The 26,183-nt window shown below is 40.5% G+C and overlaps 1 protein-coding gene across 10 annotated transcripts in view; it reads right to left on the bottom strand.

Moving 5' to 3' along the window:
* Positions 1 to 26,183, bottom strand: part of CTNNA3 (catenin alpha 3) — a 438,877-nt gene that overhangs the window by 405,212 nt on the left and 7,482 nt on the right. For 7 of the 10 annotated variants that reach the window (XM_017826101.1, XM_017826103.1, XM_017826104.1 and 4 more), the window contains 4 exons: positions 24,104 to 24,226; positions 13,681 to 13,787; positions 8,708 to 8,900; positions 95 to 261 (listed from right to left, as the gene is read on the bottom strand). In XM_017826101.1, the coding sequence (XP_017681590.1) occupies positions 95 to 261; positions 8,708 to 8,900; positions 13,681 to 13,782 (462 nt within the window). In that variant the 5' untranslated portion in view covers positions 13,783 to 13,787; positions 24,104 to 24,226. Of the gene's footprint in view, positions 1 to 94; positions 262 to 8,707; positions 8,901 to 13,680; positions 13,788 to 19,556; positions 19,658 to 24,103; positions 24,227 to 26,183 lie in introns of those variants that run through there. The other 3 variants (XM_017826100.1, XM_017826109.1, XM_017826112.1) reach the window with 1 other exon arrangement.

The raw sequence follows: 26,183 nt of genomic DNA, 5'->3' as shown, positions 1-26,183 counted from the left end.
CAATCCTCGAGCACAAAAGGAATTTTCAGTGCAGGAAGAACCATCAGCAGACCTGTGGCTAAAGGGAGCCTGAGTTAAGCCAGCCTTTACTCACCACAGTCAAATGGTGCAGTAAATACGCCACATCAACCATGTCGGCCAGAACGAGCAGCCTTGTGACAGCCGCGAGCAGGGAGCGCGCTGCCGGGACAACGGCCTGCCTGCGGGGCAGGGAGCAGGGATCGCTGGTGAACGCCTCTGCCGACACCTTCAGGGCTTGACCTGCAAAAGGAACACATGCACATAGGCTGCATTGCAACACTCAGGGGGAAAGAAATCGTTAAAGCTCCATCAGGTACCTGGCAAGTCACTTAGCATCTCCTTGTTGCCCTAAGGCCTTGAAATGAAGGCCAATTATTACAGATCATGCAGGATGTTCCACATTTTGAATGGTGTTCCCTTTTTGTTCTACTGAATCATTTAATTCTGAAATAATTCCCTTGGCCTTCACACTACTACTCTTAACCATATACAACAAAGCCAGGGGCAATATGTTAAACTTCTCTAGTCACTGCTTGTTATATTACTGTGTACTTTGGTGTCTGTACTTTGGTGTCCTTGCTATTAAATAATTCCTGGTCACAGAAGGGAATTAAATATTGTTCTCCTCATTACAAATATAAGTTAATGGAATGAAAACTTCATAGACTCAAACATCTGACTGACATGAAATACATGAAATCGATGCCATGCAGCTACTGACTGTGCCAGTGGACAGCAATATACTGCTCCCCAACGGGAAGTTTTAATTAAATTTAACTAAATTTAACAATAACAACAGTGACAAACACCCAAGTTTAATAAATACATTCACACCTTGTTCAGTCATGCATTAGCCTCAACTATCATTAGCCAGTATACATTAGCCAATAACCCACTATTACTGACTCAGAATAACCAGCCAGGAGTGTCTCTGTGCACAGTAAAAGTGGTCCAAACAAAGCTGACCAGGAAAGCAGAGCTACAGATTGGAAAGGAATTGCCTAATTAGGAAGGAGTGAAAGTGCTCAGTTGTGAGAAGCCCAGACAGGAGTGAATGGTAAGCCTGTGAGTTAGCAATTGAATGGATCAGGAAAGAAGTGAGATATAGCTCAGCTGAGGACAGGAAACAGTGCTATTGCCAGGAATATTTAATAAAAGTTGGGAACAAAAAACAAAATTCTGACAGCACAGCAGCTCCTCAGAAACCTCTAATGTAATGTTTTCCCCCTCCCACAAACACGAGGCTGAACTGCATGTTCACAGGCCACAGATGTGATTATTTGCCCAGGTCTCTGCTATTGTGCCTTCCAGAAGACAATGGCTGTATGGATTTGCATGTCTCTCAAGCACCTGAGACACTTCAAAACTGCAAATAGTCCCAAAATCTGAAAATAGTACCCTTTCAACATGGATACCCTTAGCCACAAAGATGATTCAGGGACCAGAGCACCTGTCGTACGAGGGAAGGCTGAGAGAGCTGGGACTGTTGAGGCCAGAGAAAACTCAGGGGCATCTCACCAGTCTGCACAAACACCAGAAGGAAGGTGAAAAGAAGATGGAGCCAGACTGTTCTCAGTGGTGCTCAGTGACAGGGCAAGAGGCAACGAGCACAAACTGACACACAGGAGACATTCCATCTAAACATCAGAAAATGATTTGTCACTGTGAGGGTGACTCAGCAGGGGCACAGGCTGACCAGGAAGGTTGTGGAGTCTCCATCCTGGGAGATATTCAAAACCTGACCAGGCATGGTCCTGGGCAGACTGCAGGCCCTGCCTGAGCCAGGGCATTGGACCACCTGACCTCCAGAGCTCCCTTCCACCCTCAACCATCCTGTGATTCTGTGAGCAAAGACAAAACCAGAAGGGTTTGAATATGACCAGCCCCTTAGAAATGAGTTGGACATAAACTAGGATGGCCAGTAGAACAAGTATAAAAATCACAACCCTAAAACAGAGCTATGAGATGTAGGCTGGGCAGATAGGAGCTAGAAGTGCAAACAGCAGAAAATGACAGCTCCAACAACAACATGACAAGAACTTTCTTAAAACACAGTGAACAGCATGACAGTCTGATGCAATTTCATCTATTTTTATGGTAATTCCCATCAAATGAATATTATTCCATAATTACATTTGTCACAAACGACGACACAAAAAATGCCCTTTTAGTGGCACAAATAGGGAATTGGAAAGGTGGCAGTATTTATAATATTTCCACTATTTTAGACAATCAAATGAAAAGCAATTCAAAGAATCAAAGACAGGCTATATCATAACTACACAATTATTGGCAGGCAGATATTTCCAAGACTCTTTTCAGCACACACACATAGATGACTCCCAAAGTAAATGGTGTTCTACCATTAGCTAATCAGCTATTGACAGCTACTGCTGTGCCAAATGACTGCCACTTACACACATGCTCACAAAAATCTCTGCTTAGGCACGAGGAAAGGTAAAATCATGGTTCAGCCACAGGTAGAAAACAGTTGGAGGATTCATGCACTTTATCCATGTCCTGGGTTACACAAAAATTCTAGTATCAGCCTTTCCTTCTCTCTCTTCTCCAAATAGGCCTCTTTGGTTTTTTGGTGTTCTGCCTTCTTTAAAGAGAGTGAACTGCTAATGATTAATGACTCCAACATTCGACCACCTGCAGTGACTGCCCAGGTGTTGCAAGAGACTGGACTGATGGCTCAGTAAGCAGTGTGCTTTGCTAACAATGTGCAGAGTGGCCACCCAGNCCAAATAGGCCTCTTTGGTTTTTTGGTGTTCTGCCTTCTTTAAAGAGAGTGAACTGCTAATGATTAATGACTCCAACATTCGACCACCTGCAGTGACTGCCCAGGTGCTTGTAAGAGACTGGACTCTTGTTGCTAAAGGCTCAATCAGCCCTGTGCTTTGCTAACAATTTGCAGAGTGGCCATCCAGGCCAGGAGCTGAAGCTGCACATCCAAAACCTCAGGCTATAAACTGGGTGTTAAACAAGATAAGGAGAGCAACAAACTTGGACTTGATCATCTCAGAGGTCTTTTCCAACCCCATTGGTTTCATGAAACTCTGCAAGGTGGGGTAGTGCTTCTTTTTCCTTACACAGATGACTCAGCTAACTCCCCAGAACACTCACACCTGGCCTGAAGGGATTCATCTCTTGTTGATAAGTCATAATCAGCCAAAATGGACTCAGCTGCACTGAAATACGAGACAGCTGCAACATCTTAGAAGGGTCAAAGACTCCTGAAGTATCCCTGACTCACAGTATTATATTATCCAGTGTAAAACTCCCCAGCCCAGGGGAGACACTGGAGGTGCTCCCACCTGAACCTGAGCACGCGTAACTCTGAGTTTTCGGGCTTCCCTGCCCACCCAGGGCTTCCACACCACCGTGATGGATCTGGACTGCGAGCGACACTTTGAGTAAAGAACATGGAAATTGCACCAACAAAGTTTCACCACTGGATCCAACAGGTGTCTTGTAGGTCCTTCCAGTCACTTGGGTGTTCCCAGCCCTGTGCCGACTCCTGTCCCAGTTTCTCCTCATCGATTGGTTTAACCCAGTTTTATCAGTATCGTTATCAGCATTCTTCTTGGTGAAGAGTTATTGTTTCACTTACAGCCACATTTGGTGTCTCTCTTCAACCAGGGGCATTGAACCTGAGGGAGGAGACTAATGGCTGAGGTCTCCGCCCCCTCCAAATTATCTCCAGCCAAGACAACCCAGCACCAAAAACGTCCGGAAACTTCCACAGAAATTCCTTTCCAAACAAGTCAACCATAATCCTGTTGGCAGTCAGCTGACAGCTTGTGCCGGGCCGGCAGCCGGTGGCAGGCACTGTGTCCGAACTGAGACTGCAGCCACACGCTCTTGGTTTAGGCAAGATCAACAGAATTATGCTTTCTTATTTCTTTGAATAGATTGTCTTTTTTGTGCTAAATCTAACCATCACATTAGTCTCTCTTCTATTTGTATTTACAACTGGCTTTCTCCTCTCGTTTTTTTTGTTATTATTTTTAGCTGCAGCAGTGTGAAATCCACATGGAATGCAGCGAATTTTATGCCATTCTTGTGTCCTCCCACGAGGAGGTATTGTTGCCAAGAAAGTCCAGTCACCCACTCCTGTGAACTACACCATTAGAGGCTGGTGGATTTACAGTTCCAGAGAAACACAGTTGTCAAAAGGAGCTCATTTACTAAGGGAGGAAGGGACATACCCGAGTCAGTAAAAAGAGTATTTCAAATGTCCCAGTCTCAAACTTGAGAGAAAACAAACAAACAAACAAGAAAAAAACCCACAATGGTTTATAATACAAAATCATAGAATGGTTTGGGTTGGAAGGGACCTTAAAAAGATCATCTAGTTCCAACTGTCCTGACATGGACAGGGACACCTTCCATTAGACCAGGTTGCTCCAAGCCCCACCCAACACGGCCTTGAACACTTCCAGGGATGGGGCAGCCACAGCTTCTCTGGACAGCCTGTGCCAGGGCCTCACCATCTACATAGTGAAGAATGTCTTCCTTACATCCCATCTAAATCATCCTCTTTCAGTTGAAAGCTTTTCTCCCTTGTCAAAAGTCCTTTTCCAGCTCTCTTGTAGGTCCCCTTGTACTCAAAGGCTGCAATAAGGTCTCCCCAGAGCCTTCTCTTCTCCAAGCTGAACAACCCCAGCTCTCTCAGTCTGTCTTAAAAGGAGGTGTTCCATCCCTCTGATCATCTTTATGACCTTCCCTGGACTGGCTCCAACAGGTCCATGTCCTTCTCATGCTGGAGGCCCCAGAGCTGAATACAGTATTCCAGGTGGGGTCTCACCACCTGGTTAACAGAACAGTTAATAGAACACTTACTAACTGTGATAACTCAGATTCCCACAATAGCTTTCTGTACATGTTACAGGACATTTCTCTCCTGCCACAGAGTCTTACCTCACTCAGACATCACTGTATTCTGTTGCATTGCAATTATTTCACTGCTGCATACCAGGAAGTTCCACTTCCACATCTCATACAGTTCTTCCTAATGTGTAATCAGAGCCACCACACCTCCCCATCATGCCTTACATCCACCTCTTCATTCCCCCTTTCCCACTCAGGGACACCTGATCCAGTGATGGTGACGTCAGAAGCTTTTCTACAAGGCATCTGTTCTTGGTTTGATGAAAAGCATGTACAGCACAGGTTATTTTAAGCCATTTGAATATCTAAGTTCTGTCTCTAACAGAATTAAAGTCCCTTAGATGCAGAACACACACATGTACCTCTTAATGTGGGATGAGAAAGTTAAGTTTACTTTTAAGATGAGGGGAGGGACAAATAAGAATATAGTATAATACAAAAGATCACTTTACCCTTCCTTTAGTAAATGTCCTTAAACTCCCCATTTCTTGTCAGTGAATGGTAGTTTCTTCCATGCCATAAAAGTCTTGCCTCCCCTGTTTAATGTCAAAAGACATTAAATATGGACATTCAAAATATCAAAGTATTTTTTATAATTTCCTTTCAAAGAGCTGAAGGCTCAAAATGTAACTCCAGCCAGTAACTTGCTTTCAGTTCACTGCTATGTGTGATGAAAGGCTTATCTAGGAACACACTTGAGTATGGTAATAGCCAAAGGCAAGAAACACTGACATTGCAAGAGAGAGAAACAACACAGACAACAACTGTTGTGTTTCTGACTATATATAGTCAGTAAGCAATGGCATTTCAGCTATGCCCACACAACTGTTTGAAAACCATAAGCAATCACACCTTCACACAAATGCAAAAAAATCATTATCCTAAGTATAATGCTAGACTTTAATTCAGATTTCTCAGACAATATTTCACCACACAAACTATAGAACTGTTTTGTCTTAAAACTGATTAAATCTCAGAATCAGGACATTCATTAGAAGCTGATGTTTAGTGTCAGAAGCATTCATGGTTGAACAATGCTTCTTACCCCCTTTGCATTGTGGTCACTTATTTCACAGTACATTGAATCAGAAGGCAATCTTTTGAAATTCTGTACACATATGAAATCTGCCAGTGAGAATTTTTAAATATACTTATTTGGGGGGTTATTACACTATTTTAGAATGAAAATGTGAGCATGAGTACCCTTTAACAAAGCTTCACCAAATTCATTCAACAGGCAAACGTGGCAGTTCCTCAGTTACTGGCTAGGGGGTTTCTGGGTGATGACAGTCCCCCACCCACACACCTTCCTGCTGACCCACTGAGCTGAGTTCCAGAAGAAGGGGAATCAAGATGGGGATAGAGATAGGCCTGAAAAGTAGTTTCTTGACAGGAAACAAAGAAAAATGCAGAGGACCTCTGTATTAAAATGATCAGCTCAAAGACTGTGGTAAAACTTTGCAGATGTCAAGGAAGCAGACATGAGATTTCTTCAGGTTACGTTCATCTGCCATTCATTAGAGCAACACCTTCTTTCAGAGGTCACTAACAGAATTCAACTAAATTTGAGTTACCAAAATCTCATCTACTGAGTGTCAAGACCAAACTGTAATCAGCGAAGCCATACCCACGTCCAGATTTCTGAAGACCGTGAATCACTCGTGCATCAGATGAATTAAATATGACAAATCTTATCACTGCTGTTCATTTTAATCCTACTAATTTGCTCCTTTATTCTCCAAAATTATGTACAGGATTATCAGAAGCAGCTTGAAAATAGTCCCTTAAAAGGAACTTCTATTAAAGAGCTCCCAAAGTAACAAAGCAGCATTTTCACACTGGTGACTGACATTCCAAAGAAGTAAGGCTTCGCTTCTCATGTTGCATCCTCAACTCACCAAGTTCAGTGAGTCACACAAGCTAAAACTCACGAGGAGGGGAGAGAGGATTTATTCTTTCCAGATGTCGGGGTGTGACTCTGGGTCACGTGGGAGTGACACCATCTACAGCAACGTTTCAGGATGCCATGAGACAGTAAATACGAGCTGGAACCACGTGCAAAAACTCCTAATTTATTTAAAACTGTATTAATAAAGATACACCTGCCAGTCACCACAGAAAAGTATGCCCCTAGAAAATGAAATATGATATGCTACGACATGAATGGCAGGTGACTGCACACAACCACATGCACGCAATAGCTGACGACCCACATCCTTTCAAAGAGCTTGAAGTAAATAACAGGAGACATTTAACAGCAGCAGAACGTGGCTTGAATAACAGGCAATGAAGTTGCATATGATGTGGCACACCACAAATTAAAAATAACACACGGCTTCAAAGGCTACAGGTATCTGCAAAATTAATGAACTGCTATTTTTTTTTTTACACTTGTTCAACAATTTCTTAAAATTGACTTGTGCAGTTTGGCAAATCCTTAGAGAGAGATGGGTTGTGAACACTCAATTTGTCATTGCATAATGACAGGTGATAACACGGATTTTAACATTCTTTTAAAATGTATGAGGTGTATATAATCTATTTTATGTATTATTTATTTTTGTATTTATCTCTGGCCTTGGCTGAGAATCAATAAGTAATATAAAAATATTTCACATTTTCAATTTATCCATGTATAAAAATCAATATAAAGCTATATATTGTATTCTTGCCTTGTGTTATCGGCCTGTAATGGATGGGCTAACATTTTAAGAGTACTCCAAAGTGACTGATTTTTCAAGAGCCTCAGCTGATCAGTGTGACAGATAACAGTGACACATGCTGGTCATAATGCTTTTAATCACAAAGGACCTTAAGGTATCTCGGACACCACATGCATATATCAAACTCTAAACCACAGCCATCTCTGGAGCCAGGAATCACTACCCTGAACAACAGCACAGATTCAGAAACCAGCCCAGCTGCACGGAGAGGAAGACTAAATGAAATAAAATAAATTTTAAAAATAAATTGATTAAATCACATCTTTAGTAAAGAGCAGGGTGATACAACTAAAACATGCATGAACTTGAACTTGTGATTTCTGCAGGAACACATTTAGGATGTTGATTATCTGACTTATTTGAGCCTGGCCTTCATATTCTCCCAAATATTTTGAGCATTCATGGGGAAAGTAAAAATCAATAAAGCCTGAAGGAAAATTCTCAGCAGATCACAAAACCTAGTCCTGTTCCATGAATCTCATTGGAAATGGGGAGATAAGCCACGACAAAATGGAATATGGCAAAACTCACCAAAGAGGAGCTGCTCTATCATGAGGGGATGATTTACAGTAGGCTACAGAATCCATCTTCCTCCTACTGAGGTCCCAAAACATACCTTCCAACAGGACTATTACCCTTTCCCAAAGGAAATCCTTACTACTGCACAAAAGAGGGAAGATTTTCAGGTTTAGATTTTTCACTAAAAGGCCTTAATCCCACATTTGGGTGAACAGCCTCTTTGCAAGAAGAGCATTAAAGCAAATATTAACTTCAACTTGTGCTTAGCAGCCACTAAAATTGCCAAGGGGCATCCTGTATTCATTGAAAAAAAAAATTTCTAACAACATAACTTCCACTGATATAAGTCTCTTTCCACAATGGGGCACAGCTTGCACACTTTACCTCCTTATAAGTGGTATCTGAGAATACACAATTAGACAACACAAAGTTCAGACATTTGCACATCAAAACACATTTCTCCTGGATATCCTACCTTCACTTTGACACCAGTGTTACATGGTTAAACTAATTCCTTGGGGGGCCTACATTGTTTGTCACATACTTACTCTCTTTCCTGACATCAGCAAGAGCTGCATGAAGTTCCTCTTTAAACACAGCTGCTTCTTTGGCAATTTTTTCTCCCTTGTCCAACAGATTCCAAGTGGCTTCTTCCACAGAAGCCAGCAAGACACGAGCTCTTTTGGAACGGCCCTTTTTCTTACTAGAAGGATTCTGTGGACAGTTCACTAGTGTTGTAACCTACAATTAAAGGAAACAAAAAACACAATAATGGTGTAAGTTCTACAATAAGTGAATTTATATTGTTCTCAAATTAAAAAAAAGATATAGTTGAGAATAAGCAAATAGATTCCCACTGCTTTAGAGACAGGCAAGTTCAGCACACATGCTGAGAATGGACAAAACTACTGAATAAAATCTGACAGAGAATTTTACTCAATATGCCTCATTTTTGTGTTCTTTCTGTATGATCAAAGCAAAGTCATTAGAAATCTCATCTATGAAATCTCTCATCTCATCTCATAGAAATCTCTGATGCCGACTCCTGACGCTGCTTATTTTAAAATTTGCTCATAATAATAACAACAAATTACTAGTGCTATCCAAGGAGGGTTCAGCAAGGAATCATTAAGGTTGGAAAAGACCTCCAAAATCAGAGTTCAACCATAAAGCTAACATTGCCAAGTCCACCACCAAACCATGTTCCTAAGCACCACATTCACATGTTTTTTGAACACTTCAAGGGATGGTGACCCCACCACTTCCCTTGGCAGCCTGTTCCAATGCTTGACACTCCTGTCAGGGGCAGAATTTTTCTTAATATACAATCTAAACCTCCCTTGGTGCAACTTGAGGCCATTTCCTCTTCTTCAGTCACTTGTTATCTGGGAGAAGAGACCAACCCCCACCTGGCCACAACCTCCTTTCAGGGAATTGAGAGCAATAAGGTCCCCCCAAGCCTCCTTTCCACCCACAGCTGCTCCTCCTCAGACTTGTGCTCCAGACCCTTCCCCATATCCATTGCCCTTCTCTGGACACTCTCCAGCACCTCAATGTCTTTCTTGTCATGAGGGACCTAAAACTGAACACAGTATTCGAGGTGTGACCTCACCAGTGCACAATCACTGCCCTAGTCCTGTGGCCACACTATTTCTGATCCAGGCCAGGATCCCACTGGCCTTCTGGCCACCTGGGCACATGCTGGCTTATGTTCAGCTGCTGTCCAACAGCACCCCCAGGTCCTTTTCCCCCTAAAGTGCTGAATCTTCCATATTTCCAACTTAAGACTCCCAAGGTATCTCAGAAACAAATACTCAAAATGAGTACAGACACCTTTCCAAACGCCTTCTCTTCTTACAAGGGAGTATCACAGTGGCCAGAACCCAGCACCTCTGAAGTCTTTGGTATACTCTCAACATTAAAACTGTACATCATTTTGCCCAGAATGTAGTTATACTGCAGCTTTGTCCAAATTATATTTTTTAACAACGCATTTCAACATCCATAAAGAACTTATTTTCATAGAGCATCCCACTCAACATTCCTCATCATCTGAGCACAGCCTTCACACTCCAACAGAACGTTTCTGAACGACTGTGCTCTAAAGGCATTGCTTGAGCTGTCACACTATGGAAAGACTCCGAAAGGATTTTTTCATTAAGTTCACTGATGTTTTTTAATCCTCTGTTCTGTTCTCTGTGCTGAAGCATGGATAGTGTAATATTAAGTACAGATCTAACCCTGCAGCTTCGTTTTATTAATGGCATTCCAACCACCAGCAGTATTGGATAGGCAAAGCAAGAGAACTGACTCTGAATTTCTCAGGCCAGCAGGCAAACTCAGCTAAGTGCTGCAGTGGAGTTGTAGTTTGAGCTGGTCTGTGAAGGAGGGCTCCACACACAGGCACAAAATGAGAAGTGTGCTCTCTGTGCCTCAGCTCACCTTTAGATCTTGTCCATGAATTCACACACTCGAGTGCTTTTCATGAATCAGTACTTTTAAAAGTCACTGACAAACATCCTCTGGGAACATTTCTATAAACACATCTTTGAAAGATAAAAGCCCTGCCCCCTATATCATTCATGTGAAATTTGGGGAGAAAAAGGACCGTCCACTTGACATAGACTGCTTTGGCAGGTCCCAAGGGAGACAGCAACATTAATAACTCTGGCTCAGATTGTTAGAGAGGGCTCATGTATTTTTCTGACTGTGGCTCAAAGGAAGAAAATGAAATTATTTATTGCACATAAATCAGCCAGCTGGTAAGAGAATGCACTGGGAATAAGAATCATTCTACCTTTTATTTTTACAAACCCTCTAACATCAGTTCTAAAGCCTTTAATGCAGTTTCAATGATCATATTTTTAAGAATGAGTTAAAGAGATTATAGGCTGATACTTCCAACAAGAAAGGCATCAAACACCATCAAAAATTGCAAGCTGCCCCAAAAATCTATCATGTAAAAGATACTTTTTATGTGTCTTAGGTATTTAATCACATTTCCCAGAAAATAATATATTCTATTTCTCAGATTTTTACTGTAGTCTTTTTTATGTAAAATGTCATTCTATGCACTGTTCATTCATATGTTGAGGAGGAAAGGAAATAAAACAAATGGAAAATCATGGAAAAAATAATCATTCCTGCAGGTGAAAACTCTTGACTACGAGACCCTTCCTCTTCAGCATCACGGTCAGGAAATATCAGAGGCAGCTTCTGATTTGATAGACAGTTCTTTGTTCATGGAGATTACAGAAAACAGAAAAACTACTCTGCATTCTCTAACACAGAATCCCAATGAGGAATGCAAAAACTTTATGCAGATCCTGTACAGAAAGAATTGAACCACACAGTAGCTCACATAGCGTGCCATTGTCAACACAGCCTGCACTGTAGTGGTAGAATACACAGTCAAAATGATATCATTACAAGAAAAAGGGAAAACATATCCCCATTAATCCTGCTCATGCATGACTACATTTCCCAGTCATTAACACCTTGTTGTCACACACAGCAAGTCCCCCAGCACACCTCTGGTAGGAGCAAAAGCCGTGCTAGAGGCACAAGGGGGTTTTAAGTTGTTTTCAAGCCCATGTGCCATCACAGTTACAAAGCTGAATGTTGTTGCTGTTGCCTGTTATTGCCATTACTTATTAGGCTGAAGGGGTGTGGGGGGGTTGTCATAGTTATCCCAAATACTGAGTTCCTAAGGAACTGTGCAGAGGTTCTGGCAGGCTGTATTCAGTTCCAGGCAGGACTTAGAGACAGTCTTTTAATACTGCAGTAGTTGAAGAAACAATGTCTTGGTACCCTGAGTATAAAATATTTGGTTCACCTTTACCTTAATATAAAAGTGTTTTTAAGCATCAATCATAAACCATCGTTTTTTGTTAAAAATTTAATTCAGTGTAACTGCAATCCCTAGTCATTTGAAAATGAACTCAAGTGATCTAATGACAACAGCAGAACCCCTGCCCACTGTTTCCAATCTGAAGTACTGGCCATACAAACACACCCCGGTTCATCCCTTTCAGCACACGGAAAGAAAACTCCCCGTACCTCGAATAAAAACCAACAGCGTGCGTTCTCTGGGTGAGCAAACTTCTATGGCACGGCTGACAGGGGAGAATACAAGCCTTTCAGCTCCCTGTCCTTCATCAGTGATCCAAGGGACTCCAAAGGGCACGGACAGAGAAGCTGCCACGTCCGAGGGGGTTTTATACAAAATAACGTGTCCTACTATTTTCACAGTTTCAAAGCGACCACCACTGCCAACTGCAGATTGCAGGGGTGAAAGGCAAACTAACAAAGTAATTTGCTTCCACAACTACATCCTAGTGACTTCCTAGGCTGGTTTTGGCTTGATTTTCTCTAAGATTGATGCTGTTAACCTAAAGATTGCTCCAACATTTAGCATAACTGGCTAGGGTAGACTTCGGGGAACCTCAAACACTTCCACTGCTTCTTTCCTGCTACAGCATTACAAGACAAATTTATTTATTAAATAAATAAATTACAACACAAATCTCAAAGTTAAACTGTATTCCAGCAGCAGTTTCTAAGTGAATCTAGCAAGAACATAATTTTTATCTGTGACTGGTCTGATTCTCTTTCTAATCACAGACCAGTTTTCATTTATTACCCTTCTAGCATCTCAATCACCCTTCATTGAGTATTAGTTTTAACCTGTTTTTGCATTTTCAGCACTTTTTTGTCTCCTTCCACTCAAAATTCAAGTTTCCCTTCCACAGTTCTGTTCTGAAACAAAGCATTAAGGTTGAAAGGGGGAAAAGACAGCCCAAATCATATTCTCCTAGAACCAAAGCACTTCCATTTTTAACAGACTCAAGCTTTTCTAAGATTGAGAAGAGCATAGAAAAGGATAGAGGTAAGATGGCTTCCTTGGGCTGTGTGTGACTAATTACATGCAGGTAACCCAATATCTTTGTTCTACACACAAGGGAGAGAAAATTCAAAATAGCTGAAGTTTCAAAACAGATTTCCTTTCTGTTCTTCATCCTGTAACATATTGCTACAGAGGTCTCCTGACACTTTCTTAGTTATACACATTATTTGCAAAAGGAGGTCAGGTCTTTGAGTAGGTCCTCTCCTACTGTATTAAAGACCCTAAAATGCCCCAGAATGCCATTCTTCTCAAAATTCAGATAAAGAAACTCACCTACAGATTTTCAAGGCTCTTTTCTACTCTGTCCACTACTTCAAATATGAAACTCTTCCTGCACTGGAAATCCATTTGCTGTGTAGACTACATTGAAACATCTACTAGATAGCACTGTACAAGAGAAGACGTAACATTTACTATGATATATTGTGTGGCAGAAATGGAAGTGACTGAACAAGTGACTAAATCTGGAAGAAGGCAGATCCCCCTGGACAGGTTCTGAGCCAGAATAAACTACAAGTGCAGAAGAGCTCTGTGTGTGCCTTTCATAATAATGTCCTTAGTCAAAGTTCTTCAGCCTTTTTCCCTTCCCCCCTATTTTCTGCAATCCTAAAATACCTGAATTATCAACGGTTCCAGTAATTTCTCCACTGTAAACGTCTGGATCTGCAGATCCCGAGGATCAATTTTCAGCTTAATGTTTGGCACTTTGGTTGACATTTCACCTAGGTACAAAACAACAAAAAAAAAGTGCAGTAAGTAAATATTAGCCATGACTGCAAGTCTCATTGCCCTCTGTCAGAGCAGAGAGACTGCCTATGGGAATACGGACTTGTTTCATAACAGCCTTAGGATTTCAAGAAAAAAAAGTAATTTTTACGATTCTTCATTGTGAAAAAAAATATGCTAATGCTTACATGGACTGTGAAATCATAGATTTAAAGTACATATAATTTCTTGTCTTCTCACACAGATTTCTACATTGACCACATATTAAAAAATACACAAGGATAATTGAATTAGAATACCATTAAATGTAAGTTCTCTAGTAGTCTAAAAAGGAGCTTTAAAGCAAAAATATTATATTACATTACTGAATTTATCACAAAAACATTAATGCTATGTGCACAATACTTGTTATCTCACTCCATGTGCCAAATTACAGTGGTCATAATAAACACCTTAAGAACAAAAACATACAGCAGACCTTAGAGCTACTGGAAATTAATAGCAGGAGAAAGTGAAGTATTTTGTCATTTTACAACATGCAGTAACAAACCTTTTCTAAGTGTCAAGACAGATTAAGTCAAGACAGCCTATTACTGAAGTCAATAAGATGGAAGTAAAGCTAAGTAAGGTCTTTAAAGTGAATAAATCATTCATTAGGAACTTGATCCAAAGCCTATTGATGTTAATTTAAGGGTTTTCACCAAGTTCACTGGGCCATGGTTCAGGCCATTAGCCTGAAATGTGTGTGTACCACCAGAGAATTATAACTGTGCTTTAGATGGAATGCAACTGATTATTGTCCCAAAATAAAAGACATTTTAAATTTTGCAGTAATTTAACGTCCCATAAAACATAGCTCAGCAAAGCCTTTTTAGCCAATAAAGACTTCAAACACACAAATAATAGGTATCTGTCATTTTTAAGCAAGACTTATTACAACCATGGCTGCTGTATAATAAACTAATAAAGTACTGCAACTGTGCAGGCTAAAGAGATATATTGTTACCTTCCAGTGAACCTAGCATTGATTTAATACAACACAATAGGTTTAGGGTTTCTATAGCAAGTTGTGTAGAAATGGATCTGAAGAGTTATTCACATTTCACTTACAAGCAAAGATAATATCAACAATACCTAAAGAATTACAGTTAAGAGCAATTTACGGGTTTGTCATTCTTAATAAAGGTTACACAAGTGCCAAGTTTATTCTTTTATTACAAGCTGCACTAGTGGCAAACCTAAGTTCCCACAGATTCAGCTGCATTCAGCCAGGTGATACCATATGTAGAGAAGGGATTTTTCCATTTTAATTCCAAGTCAAAAGATAAAGAGAAGAGAAGCTTGAGATCAGACTGACCAGAATGACACTTTTCCTTCCATGGAAATGAATAATGGAAAGAGAACTCTAGAAAATGTCAAAGCAAATTATATGGCTGGATTTTACACATTTAGCATATAGATACTTGTAACAAACCCCAATGAGAAAAAATCTGAGACTCCCAAAATCACCAGTGTCAGTGGTTCTCTTTCTGTCCAATAAATCAGTAGGCAGGATATTCCAATAGTTTTGAAATACTCTTTATCCCTCTGGTTGAAGGGAACTGAGCCCCCTCATAATTCACTGCTACAGAAACAAGTGGTGGGAAAGGTCTGCAGCCCTTCTGCCAGATCCAATTGCTGTGCCTTCTCCCCCACAGGATGAAGTGGGAGCTGTGCAAGTGCACAGAGCACACCTCTTACTCACAAAGCCTCACTGCAGCTGCTACAAAGCCCCTTGCAATGGATGGATGACTCGCTATCTTCTGTTCTACTCATTGGAAAATACTGATTTACTCATTGAGCTCAGAACAAAACACTCTGCAAACACGGAATAGCTGTAGAGACTGGTGGTTAGGCATGCTCTCAGCAGGCAAAATACTTTGTTTCCAAAGCAAGTAACGTTTTCAGAATCTCAGACCACTAGAGACAGGAGACATCAAAAATCAACGAGCATCAACAAGCACGTTCAACATGTCCTGCAGAACCAGATCAACAGCCCATCCAGCCCAGCATGTTAGCTATGGGTCAGGCTGTCACTTCTTGACAATACACTGTATATGCAACAAAGCAAGAAATAAGGCAGGCTCTTTCCATCTACCGCTTAGTGGAACAAGTGCTACAAGACAAATTTAGAATCACTCAGAGCGCTCCATACAGCCACGGCTTGGGTCATCATGGAAGTGCAACACCTCCTGGCTTCTTCACATTGTGCACATAACACCCTTGGTGTGCTGACCTCTGCAACAAGGGCTTATTCTTACAGCTCAGGCCAAAGATATGCCACACTGTACTCACGCAAGCAAGACTTTTTAAATAAGCTCTTTATTTTATCTTCAGTGATTCTTACTGTTAGACCCATTGGTTCTTTATGTTTGGAAAATAAAAACAAAAGCAAAACCAACTTCTCAATCATATAATTCTTTGGAAATACTCTCAATATATAATGATGCAAGTGAAGTCTGTCTACCTCAATAGCGAGAGGACTAGTATAAAATGCCGTCTCAAAGGACTAACACCTATTAATTGCATCATTTCACTGAACAATGAATATTCAGAAAGGTTCCATGCCTGCCAAGTAGATTAAAATTCTAGACAGAGATAGTTATTTCTAGCAGCATTTGCTATGACAGCAAGGGAGCCATGAGTAACCTGGAAGCCAGGTTCCCACCAACATTCAGACCTCCACACAATCATTGGAATTAAAGACAGCAAATATGAGCGAGAGATTCTTTTGAACCCGTTCAAGTAAGCTCTCCCCTACAGTACTAATCTTGCTCTGAAAGCCAAAAATGTCTGTCACTCACACCCTTGCTCTCCTCAGCTTCAGTTCCAAACTGCATTGGTATTTATTTGCCTCTCCCCTAACAAAGCCATAGTGAGTGCACCTTGGATTGTCCTGCAGTGTTGGCAAACACCGGGTCACATCTGTGCCCACTTGCCAGCACATTGGTGCGGTCTCTGAACATACAGCAGAGAAGCATCTGTGCTGGTTTTGCTATGTCCACCCCTGTGGGATGATGGGCAGGGTTAAAATTTAGAAGAGACTAAGAATTCTTAGGGTAAAATGCAGCTGCAAGTCCGTGGATGGAATGCAGTCGACATGCTCCCCATACAACAATAATCGTGTGCTCAGAGGGATGGAACAGAGAGCGGAACAAAGTGGAGTCTACGTGGCCTCCCTCCATTGAAATCCTGGCAGAAAGCGGAAACACTGTGCTACTTGGAAGATCATGAGACCATACAGTACCTGTCAGCCAAGGGAGAAACAAGGGGTTCTGCTGCTGAGCCAACAACCATGTCAAACCCCCCCTTCAGTTGACCACCCCCCCCGTCCCATTAGGCAAGAGAACTTTACACCAATCAGAAATAAAAGGTATTTATGACTAGAGCTACTCAAGCTCCACCTAAACATAAAGAAATAGTATAAAAGTAAGTTGGGGATAGGGGGAAGATTGCAGAAGACTCCACTGAAACTGCTGGGGTCAGCTGACAGGCTGAGCCCATCTTCTCCCCCCACAGGGATGCCCTGGGTAAGAATTATACTCTACACAAGTTAAATGCTGTTATTAGTACTAGAGCTTGTGCTTCCTTAATATATATCTCAGTAGATTGCTCTAAAAGTCTCCACACTGTTGGCTGAGCCCCTCTGACAGGGGCAGTCAAATCCCCCTCTGATCTTGTGACTGTTGGGGAAGGGTCTCATTACGAGACGGTGACTGGTGGGACACGAAGGTCTCGACTTTCCCGGGGGCACCAACAGGCAAAATCTAAACTCCCCCCTTTCACGTGACAACCCCTGATTCCAAAAGCATTTTAATTCAACAAGACACTCTCCTCCAGCTTCATGGGATTGCTTCAAAGGCAGACTCTTTTGTACAATCTGCAATTCACTGGTTTTCTAAATCTTTGGCCTACATTTCAAACTGCCTTTTATTCACGTTAGAAAAAAATAAATCTTTATGATATTGCTGGTTACCAAGCCTTATCTTTGACATTTTTAGGAGCCTCCCAGTATATGGACACTTCTTGAAATCCATCACAACAGTTGCAAACAGATAGTATTGATTGTGCTGTGAATTTTCATATATCACTTGCAAGGGGACACGTAAGAAATAGTTGGAGACAGTACTTCGTGCTTCTACTGAGATCTGAAGACATTACTCTAGATGATTTTCAGATTAGTTTTTCTGCAGATGCACTCATGCTTTAACTTTGCAGTGGCTTCCTCTCAATTCCTTGATAGAAGGGTGTTAGCAACTGCTTCACTCAAAATCCAGAAATAAAACCTTTGCTGCTTGCAGCAGAGCTGCTCTCCGTTCTCTCAGCACAACTTCCCATGCTACAGGTCATCTACAACAATCAGATCTTTTATAAAATTTGGCAGATAAAAATACAGTTGCAATTACAGTCAATTCCTCTTACTAGAGATCACTGTGCTCCAGAATTCCACCCCCGAGCAGTCTCAAACTTGGAAATTGTTACAAATCCAACCTCATTTTTGCAGGTCAGAAAAATGTGAATCCACATGCCACAACTCTTCCTCTTCTGGGTTGTGCTGGGGTTTTGTTTGTTTGCTTGGTTTTGAACCTCAGCATATTGTCTAACATCAGCATCTTTATTCTTTGCTTGAACCCTGAGTTCAAAAGCCAGCTGAGCCAATAATATCTTTTAGCCTTGAGTCAGGCCCATAACTCATCATTAACTGAAAGTCAATTGCAAAAACTATTGTCTCTGAAAATTTCAATTATATTCTAAGGTATAAATAACTCATTTAAGGACTCACTTGCTGATTCCAGTAATTTTTTTATAAGTAAAATTCTAATGTTTTCTGAAACTTCCTTAGAGTAGCCCAAAAGATGGAAACAACCTTGCAAGCCAGTGCAGGGAAAACTACAAAATCTTAAATTATTTTGATACCTTGACTACATACTTTTAACCTATGAGGCTCTCCTTACTTTTATATACCATACTATATGGTAACCAATATCTAATTTTGATTTTTAATTCATCTTTTTTTTTTAATCAAGGCAAGTATCATAGGTGATAGAAAGAAAAATATGCAGCCAGTAAAGATCATTCTGAGATATTTTCTGATACTTCCACTTAGTAAGGGAACTTCTGTCCTTCCAGATCACACTCACTAAGACGACAAAATCTGGTGTTTGCCTCAGGAAAAAAATGAGAATCACAGTCCATTTTCTTTTTTTTTGGAAATGCATATGTCTAGTCCAGTATAATATGCCTCCTAATTACAGCAGGGGTCTTGACAGTGAGATATTTTGGCAGAAGGCTGCTATAACCTCACACTCGGTTAGATTAACCTTTACAGTGGGCGATTTCAGCACTGGAGACGAGCTGCTCTTACCACACTTAGGATGTTAAGCATGTGTCACAAGATACAGTTGTGTCCCAGAACAGCCAGAAAAGAAACCACCTGCACGCTCCTACCAAGTGCTACAAACTTCAATATCAGGAGAATTTTGCCTTTTCATCAGACATAGCCAAAGACACTGGAAAAATGGCCAGAGGCACTGGAAAAACAGCCAAAGTCTGTATCCATCTGCAGCACAATGTGAACGCAGCACCTGCAGCTTTTAAACCATCTGCATACGGATACGATAAGTGTCAGAAAGCAGAGCCAAAGATATTCTGCATAAATTAGAAAATCTGAACTTTAAAATCCATTTCCTGCTAGAGCATAAAAAAGCCAACAGCATATCACTCACCTATCCTAGAAAACACATGGTCCATATTCAGCACTAAGGCAACTACGTAATTCCTTGGGTTAGGAACTTCAGTGCAACTGCTGGGGCTCACTATGGGGCTCCTGAGGCATCTGCAAGGCACTGCCTGACAAGCTCTCCAGTGTATTTCAGGATGACTGACAGGACACAGTGGCTGCTGGAGGGCTGGCAGGGGGATGGGCATCCTTAAAGCTATATCCGAGGGCACAAGCGTGGCAACAAAAATCAGAGTTAACAAGCTTTTGAACAATTAGATGACATGAAACATGTCATACTTCTAGTGATTGTTCTTGGAATTTTCAGCACAGCTACTGTTTTCCCATATATTCCAGTTGTGTGCCAACTTCTGTCTGGAGGCAATGACTCACTCTCAGCCTCCTGAGCTGGACAGCAAAGGGATTCATAAGGCTCTCACCCAGTCACTTGGCACCAAATTTGTTTTCTCTTTTGTTTTTTTTCTATTGTGTAGTACTCTATAATGACATAAAATATCCTATCAATCTCACAAAAGGCACAGGCCTATTGGCTTCTGAAAAACAGGGAAGCCTAGAAAAAAATATTAAGACAAAGTAGTCTTGATTTGTTTTTTAACAAGATACACACGGACAGGGCACCGGAGGATGTCCAAGATGTGAGAATATGTAATAGAATGCTTTTTATTATTTGGTCTTAATTTCAATATTTCTTATACCGCTTAATCAATTGGTACCAACAGTACTCTGGGAATAAAATTTATTAGTCTTTTTGCTAATGAGCTAGTACAGCGAGAGCTAATCAGACTTCAGAGAAGTCACAAAAACAATTGTTGCATTTCTCTTTAATTCTCTAGGTGACATATGAAATAAGATATTCAGAATGCTAAAATGTTCTAGTTCTGTTCCCAATACAACAATTCTTTTGCTTGAAGACCTGCTGTACTTTGTGGGCCAGACCAAGGCCCAGAATGGAGCACTATCTCCAACACCTGGGAACGATCTGGCCCATTTAATACCGGGGAAAACCTACAGTGCACCTGCCAAATTATTTAGATTTCCAGACAAAGCTGTCAGGTTACACCCTAACCATCTCAGACTTTCTCACTTCTTACCACTGGCAACAAGAAACACGCATGTTATTCCCATGTTAATGCACAGACATCACAAAGGAAAGAAGAGCTGGAGAACTGAAGAAGGTGACAAGATTCAGATCCATTAATAACATTTAATAGCTGAAAGCTACTTTATTTAAACAGGCTTTGCATTTAGGTGTAGATTTGCAGTGAAGTAACTGGAAAATAAAAACCACAGCACTTCTTTTTATACTCCCTTTCACTTCTGCCTGTGTCTACTTTCTCTCTAGAGCACTTTTTCAATCCATATCTGAAAAGCAGCTGAAATTCCCAAGGACATAAGATTTCCAAGTTCTTCAACATAGTTCTCAGCATAAACAGTGTTATATATCATCCCTTAAAATCAAGCTACCAAGGAAAAGAAACTAGCTTGAGCCTAGTTCTGTATGGATACTGGAGAATCCACGTGGCAAGCAACAGGTCACGACTGACCTCATGGCGTGAAAAAGTTTAATTATGGGTTATGGAAAAATAACATGTGAGATGGGAGAAAGCATTACACCTCAACGAACTTGTCTCACCCAAACCTTCTGATATTTAGTGAGATAAAAAAATTAAGATTTTCCCCAGGGTTATAACATTCAGAATATGTTCTCTTTTCCTTGTTTAACACTCAGGTCTAGTTTTCCTACAGTGCATTCCATCAAAGCACTTTTCCAAGCAGAGGTTGTGTTTCAATATCACGTAAGGAAATAGAATCACAAGGGAAAAATTATTTACTCGGGATCACAGAGAATGCCAGTGGCAGAATCAGGGACAGAGTGCTGGGATAAAACCATCATAGTCACTGGAGCACCTTACTTCCACTTTCTTTAACTGAGGCCAATAAGCAGGCTAAGGAGAGTAAAACATTTCCAAATATAATTTACACTATAAATCTAAAGTATATAGCATCTTCTTCCATACTCACATGTTAAGTTTACCCAGATACTAGTATTCTTATTCCTAGGTCAGCTAATACCTTCATGTCCCTTAAACACACCACCAGAATTCCTGCCTTTGGTGAATGCAACACTTCCAGCTGCGACACAGCGACAAATTCTAGGAGCCGCTCCAGCAGAAGTGTGAATCCTACAGCCTGACCAGCTGCACAACTTTTGGCTTTGCACTGGCATGCCAGGCTGTTTTTCAGCCATCCAAAAAAATGTGTGTCACGGTCCTGAGCCTACAGCCACAGCAAGAAAACTCTTCTCCACTGAAACCCAACCACGGGAACTTGACAACAGCCTCACCACCTTCCCAGTCAACTAAATCATTGCCCTGCTCAGCAGAGTTCTAGTGGATATACAACACTGTGAGTGACAGCAGAATTAAAAGAATACTGCTTAGTTTAGAAATACTTTAAGAATATTATGTTTGTAAGATTTCTTCCAGGTACAGTTTCGCAAGGACCAAGTTTTTGGTCTAGGAACTACACTTGTAATATTTAAGGTACTGAAATAAATATTTACTTTATAAAAAAAAAAAAAAAAAACACAACCATTTTTTGGATCCGTTTCAAATTCTTAAAGAAAAAAATTCCTTTCACATGAGTCCCAGTGCTATTTTCACTGCATGCACTTTGAGCCCAGAACAAGGACCCCTCTCTATTTAAGTGGCATACAGTTCTTACATGGATGGCTATCCTGTGCTCCTAAGGATAGGTCAAGAAGGTCTGGCTCCAATCCCTCCCTTTTGTTATCACATTTAAAGTGTTCCTATCTCTGTTCAGAACCAGAGGCTCTGTTTAAATAAAGTTCAAGTTGACCTTCCACTAAAAATAGGATATTGTTCAACTCATTAAAAAAAAAATAGCTAACAAAAAATTCCATGATGTGCTAGTAAAAGGTTTTAAAATTTTATTTGTTATGTGCAATTCCCCATTTCCCCTTTTTGCTGACAATTATCTATTCCAACATTACACTCTACTGCTTTGCTTAACAAATGTCTTTGTCTTGCTCAGTTGCAATGAGGTAAAAAAATGTGGTTTTTTATTCTTTGTAGAGCTGCTACTGACTTTGCCAATGGATATGGTTGTTTCATTACCCCAGGATGCTTCACCATCACATAGTAGTTTATGTAACTATTTTCAAACTGACATAAAAGTTGGCATTATTTGTTTTGTCCACTGACCCAAATAGTAGTCTAGTATTCTAGAATAGTATCCTTCTTCCCCATTACCTACAGACACGCACAAAACAATCCCAGAACAAAGGGTAGCAAACGTGACTGATACTTTTGAAACACATATATTGATTTTGAGATATGCTTGCAAATCACTTGGGATGCAGGCAAGCAGCTACCTAGCGCTACCTAGCACATAGGAAAGCATAATCCAATAAACAGGGACAGAAAAACAGTATTCAAGTGAAACCACAATCCCACCATGCCATGCCTGAATAAATGGCTAGACCTTGACATGCACATTTACTCCTCCAGTGGGGTTCCCAGTGCTGCATGGCACTCTATTTCCTGTATCAACTCAGACAACCAGCTTCAAATCAAAACTTGGCTCAGAAAAAAACCTCTGTATAGCTGATACAGTGTTTCTGGTGAAACAGCTTCAGAAATAAAGACTGAAGACATTCCTGCCCATTTTGACCTTTGCTCTCATTTCAACTCAAAATGATTTGGGTGAAGAGCAACCATAAAGAAAAAGGCAAAAAACCCCAAACCTTTTTCCAAGGTGGATTAGTTTTCCAACATCAACCAACTGGTTTGGAATAGGAGAAAACATTAACAGTTCAATATGCATTTTTCCTAAATGTCTGTCACAAGGCCTAATTCTTTGCTGTTGGATATCTTTTGGGCTTCACGAGGTCTGAACACAGCTTTTGCCTTTAATAAGAGAAATTCAAATGGATTTTACTTAACAGAAAATTGTGCACATAAAGGTTTTGAAATATGCAGAAGATTGTACTGAACATAACAGCCCCCCATTGCCCCTCACTTATAAACAAGTGTCTTCTATATTTTAAAATCAAAAACAAAGTTATAAAATCATGCACTAAGTCAGTATGTTCACACTGAGTCGTGATAAATATACATTTACATAAACCTTTCTTGCATGAGATGCCTAATCCAGCAAAGTGCAAGGGGGTAAGTTAAACTTCTTTAAATAGCAGCATCTATGCAACATTTTATTCTTCCTTTTCCATTATTTCAATACGGTTTCTCATGTCTGGAAGATAAGCAAACACATCACACAACTTTGGCTACTGGCTTAAAGCAACATGACCACGATGATTTAAAATATTAATAACACTTTTAAAACAGTCATGTTTACAGTTCTTTTTTTAGCAAGTTGGTTAAGAAAACCAGCATTTTAACTCTTTTTAACTTTTGAACTCGTTATTTTATTAAACAACTATAACAGTTCCATTTACAGCTTCATGTACTTCCACTAACATGGAAAATCGCCTACATTCCTCTTCAATCTTACCTTTTGATTCAAGAATCTAACTAAAGAGTTCCTAGAAACAGCTCTGTGAAGAACTCTCTTGATGCAGCTTGACTCCTGAGGCACCGACAGTGAGACAGCAAATGGTTGCCTGTCATTCCCAGTCTATGCGAAACAAAACAGGAGGGGAAGAGTCAAAACTGGGAGGGCAGTACTCAACTGGAACTCCTCCCAAAGTGGTAGTGCCCGACTGAAAACACCACTTAGAGACACCCAAGCTCATTCCTAGTCTTGCAAACATTGTCTGACACCGAGCTTTTAGACCCTAAATCAGACACCAGTGAAGTAAACGGCAAAGCCCCCTCAAAAATCAGGGAGGTTTAGGTGGAACATGAGAAGGGAAAGGGGAAGAAAGCAAGAAAAGACCATTACTGTAAATTCCAGCCTAAATACGGATGCAATATACAAATCATAAATGTCCATGGTTTGTATGAACAGTCTTCTTCATTTACCTTCAAAAAACAACCAAAACATACTTCCAGATTCATAATCCCACATTTATAAGATTTTCCACCAAGAGAGCCATTTAGGAAATGGACATGAGTGAAGTTTTGCTAATTTGCTATTATAGCAAATCTGAGTACCCTGAAATGCAGTTTGAAATAGCACTCATGAACAAAAAACCTCTGGAAATTCTAAACAGGCAAAGGTTGCTCAATATTTGTATCTATTCTGCTAGAGACTCTATTCTGCTGCTTAAGATCATAGCGGTCTTAAACCATTCAGTCTGAAAATTTGTATGAGGCCCATATGTCACAGGCTGAATTTTCATTTTGGAAAACTTCTACCAAAGCAGTTTTGCTACTTTTAGTTTATTTGGAGGTAAAAAAGGGCACAGACAGCCCAAAGGTTGAGATAATCTGACACCATCTAACAGCACTGGAGAGGCTCGACTAGGAGGAAAAAAAAATAACCAACTAAGGAAGGAGCACATATTGTGATTACTCAGAAGAGAAAAAGAGAAAAAAAACCACAAATACTTGGACATACATAAGAGACAGTACGGAAACAGCTGCAAGGAATAGGGAGAAAAAAATAAATCAATCACCTTGGCCAACTGATTTCAAGAGTGTCTTCTGCACTTAAAGCTGCATAGAAAGAATGCAGCAAAATGGATTATGGATGCAAAAGCATCAAATATTACTCATATAAACTAAGCAGACTTTCCTAGATGGTACAATAATTTATTACAGGGAAATGTACCTGCTATTGCCATATTAAACTTATAATTTTATTCATAATTCATTCCTCTCAGGTTTATATTTCAAGCTCGAACCTTGGAAAAAATCCTTCTTTGCTCACTTGTTATTCATGAATTTAGGAGGCATGAACAACAATAAACAGAGAAGAAAGGTGCTGGACTAAAAAAGATTTAATTTTCTGAGTACTGTATTAAAACTATGGGATGCAATGAAAGTATAAATCTTACTAAATGCAGTTAGTATTTCTCAGCATTTGTTAGCTCTCTCAGTTCATGAATGTTACTTTAAAGTTAAGAACAAACAAAACCACAATTCACTTCATTGCAAAATTCCATATAGACAAATGAAGTTATGTAGATGATCCCTATTGCATCTTTTTAATCATTAGATCTTTGTAACCACATCAGTGGTTTATTTATGTAGCAAATTACTACAGTGGTGAACAGCAATCCTCTTTGTTTTGATTGGAAAATTTGTCTTTCAACCATTAAATGGGTGTTAGCCCATCAACTTCTGTATATACCCGAATGTCCCGTGCCATTACTAGGAAGAGATGTATTGAGCCAATAAAATGCAGAAATTACATATGAAAAAGAAAAAAATCCCAGTTCACTTTCCTGAAGAAAAGGCCTTGGGGGCCCAAGTCTTTGTGTTACAGAATCCTGAAACTCAAGGAGAAACACCACAGGAAGTGAACACCACAATCACTCCGCTGCTGTGGGCCACTGGAATTCCAGGATGAGCACGGTCACTGGCTCCTGCCCCATTCCTTACCACAGGCAGGGAAACACACCTTGACTGAGGGTGGACCTGAGGGGAACGGGGGCAGACCTGAGGGGAACGGGGGCAGACCTGAGGGG

This window comes from Lepidothrix coronata, unplaced genomic scaffold (genome assembly GCF_001604755.1).
Source record: "Lepidothrix coronata isolate B3197 unplaced genomic scaffold, Lepidothrix_coronata-1.0 Scaffold124, whole genome shotgun sequence".
Lineage (NCBI taxonomy): Eukaryota > Metazoa > Chordata > Aves > Passeriformes > Pipridae > Lepidothrix > Lepidothrix coronata.
Note: the sequence above shows the minus strand (reverse complement) of the source record. Positions and strands in the feature narration are given on the sequence as shown.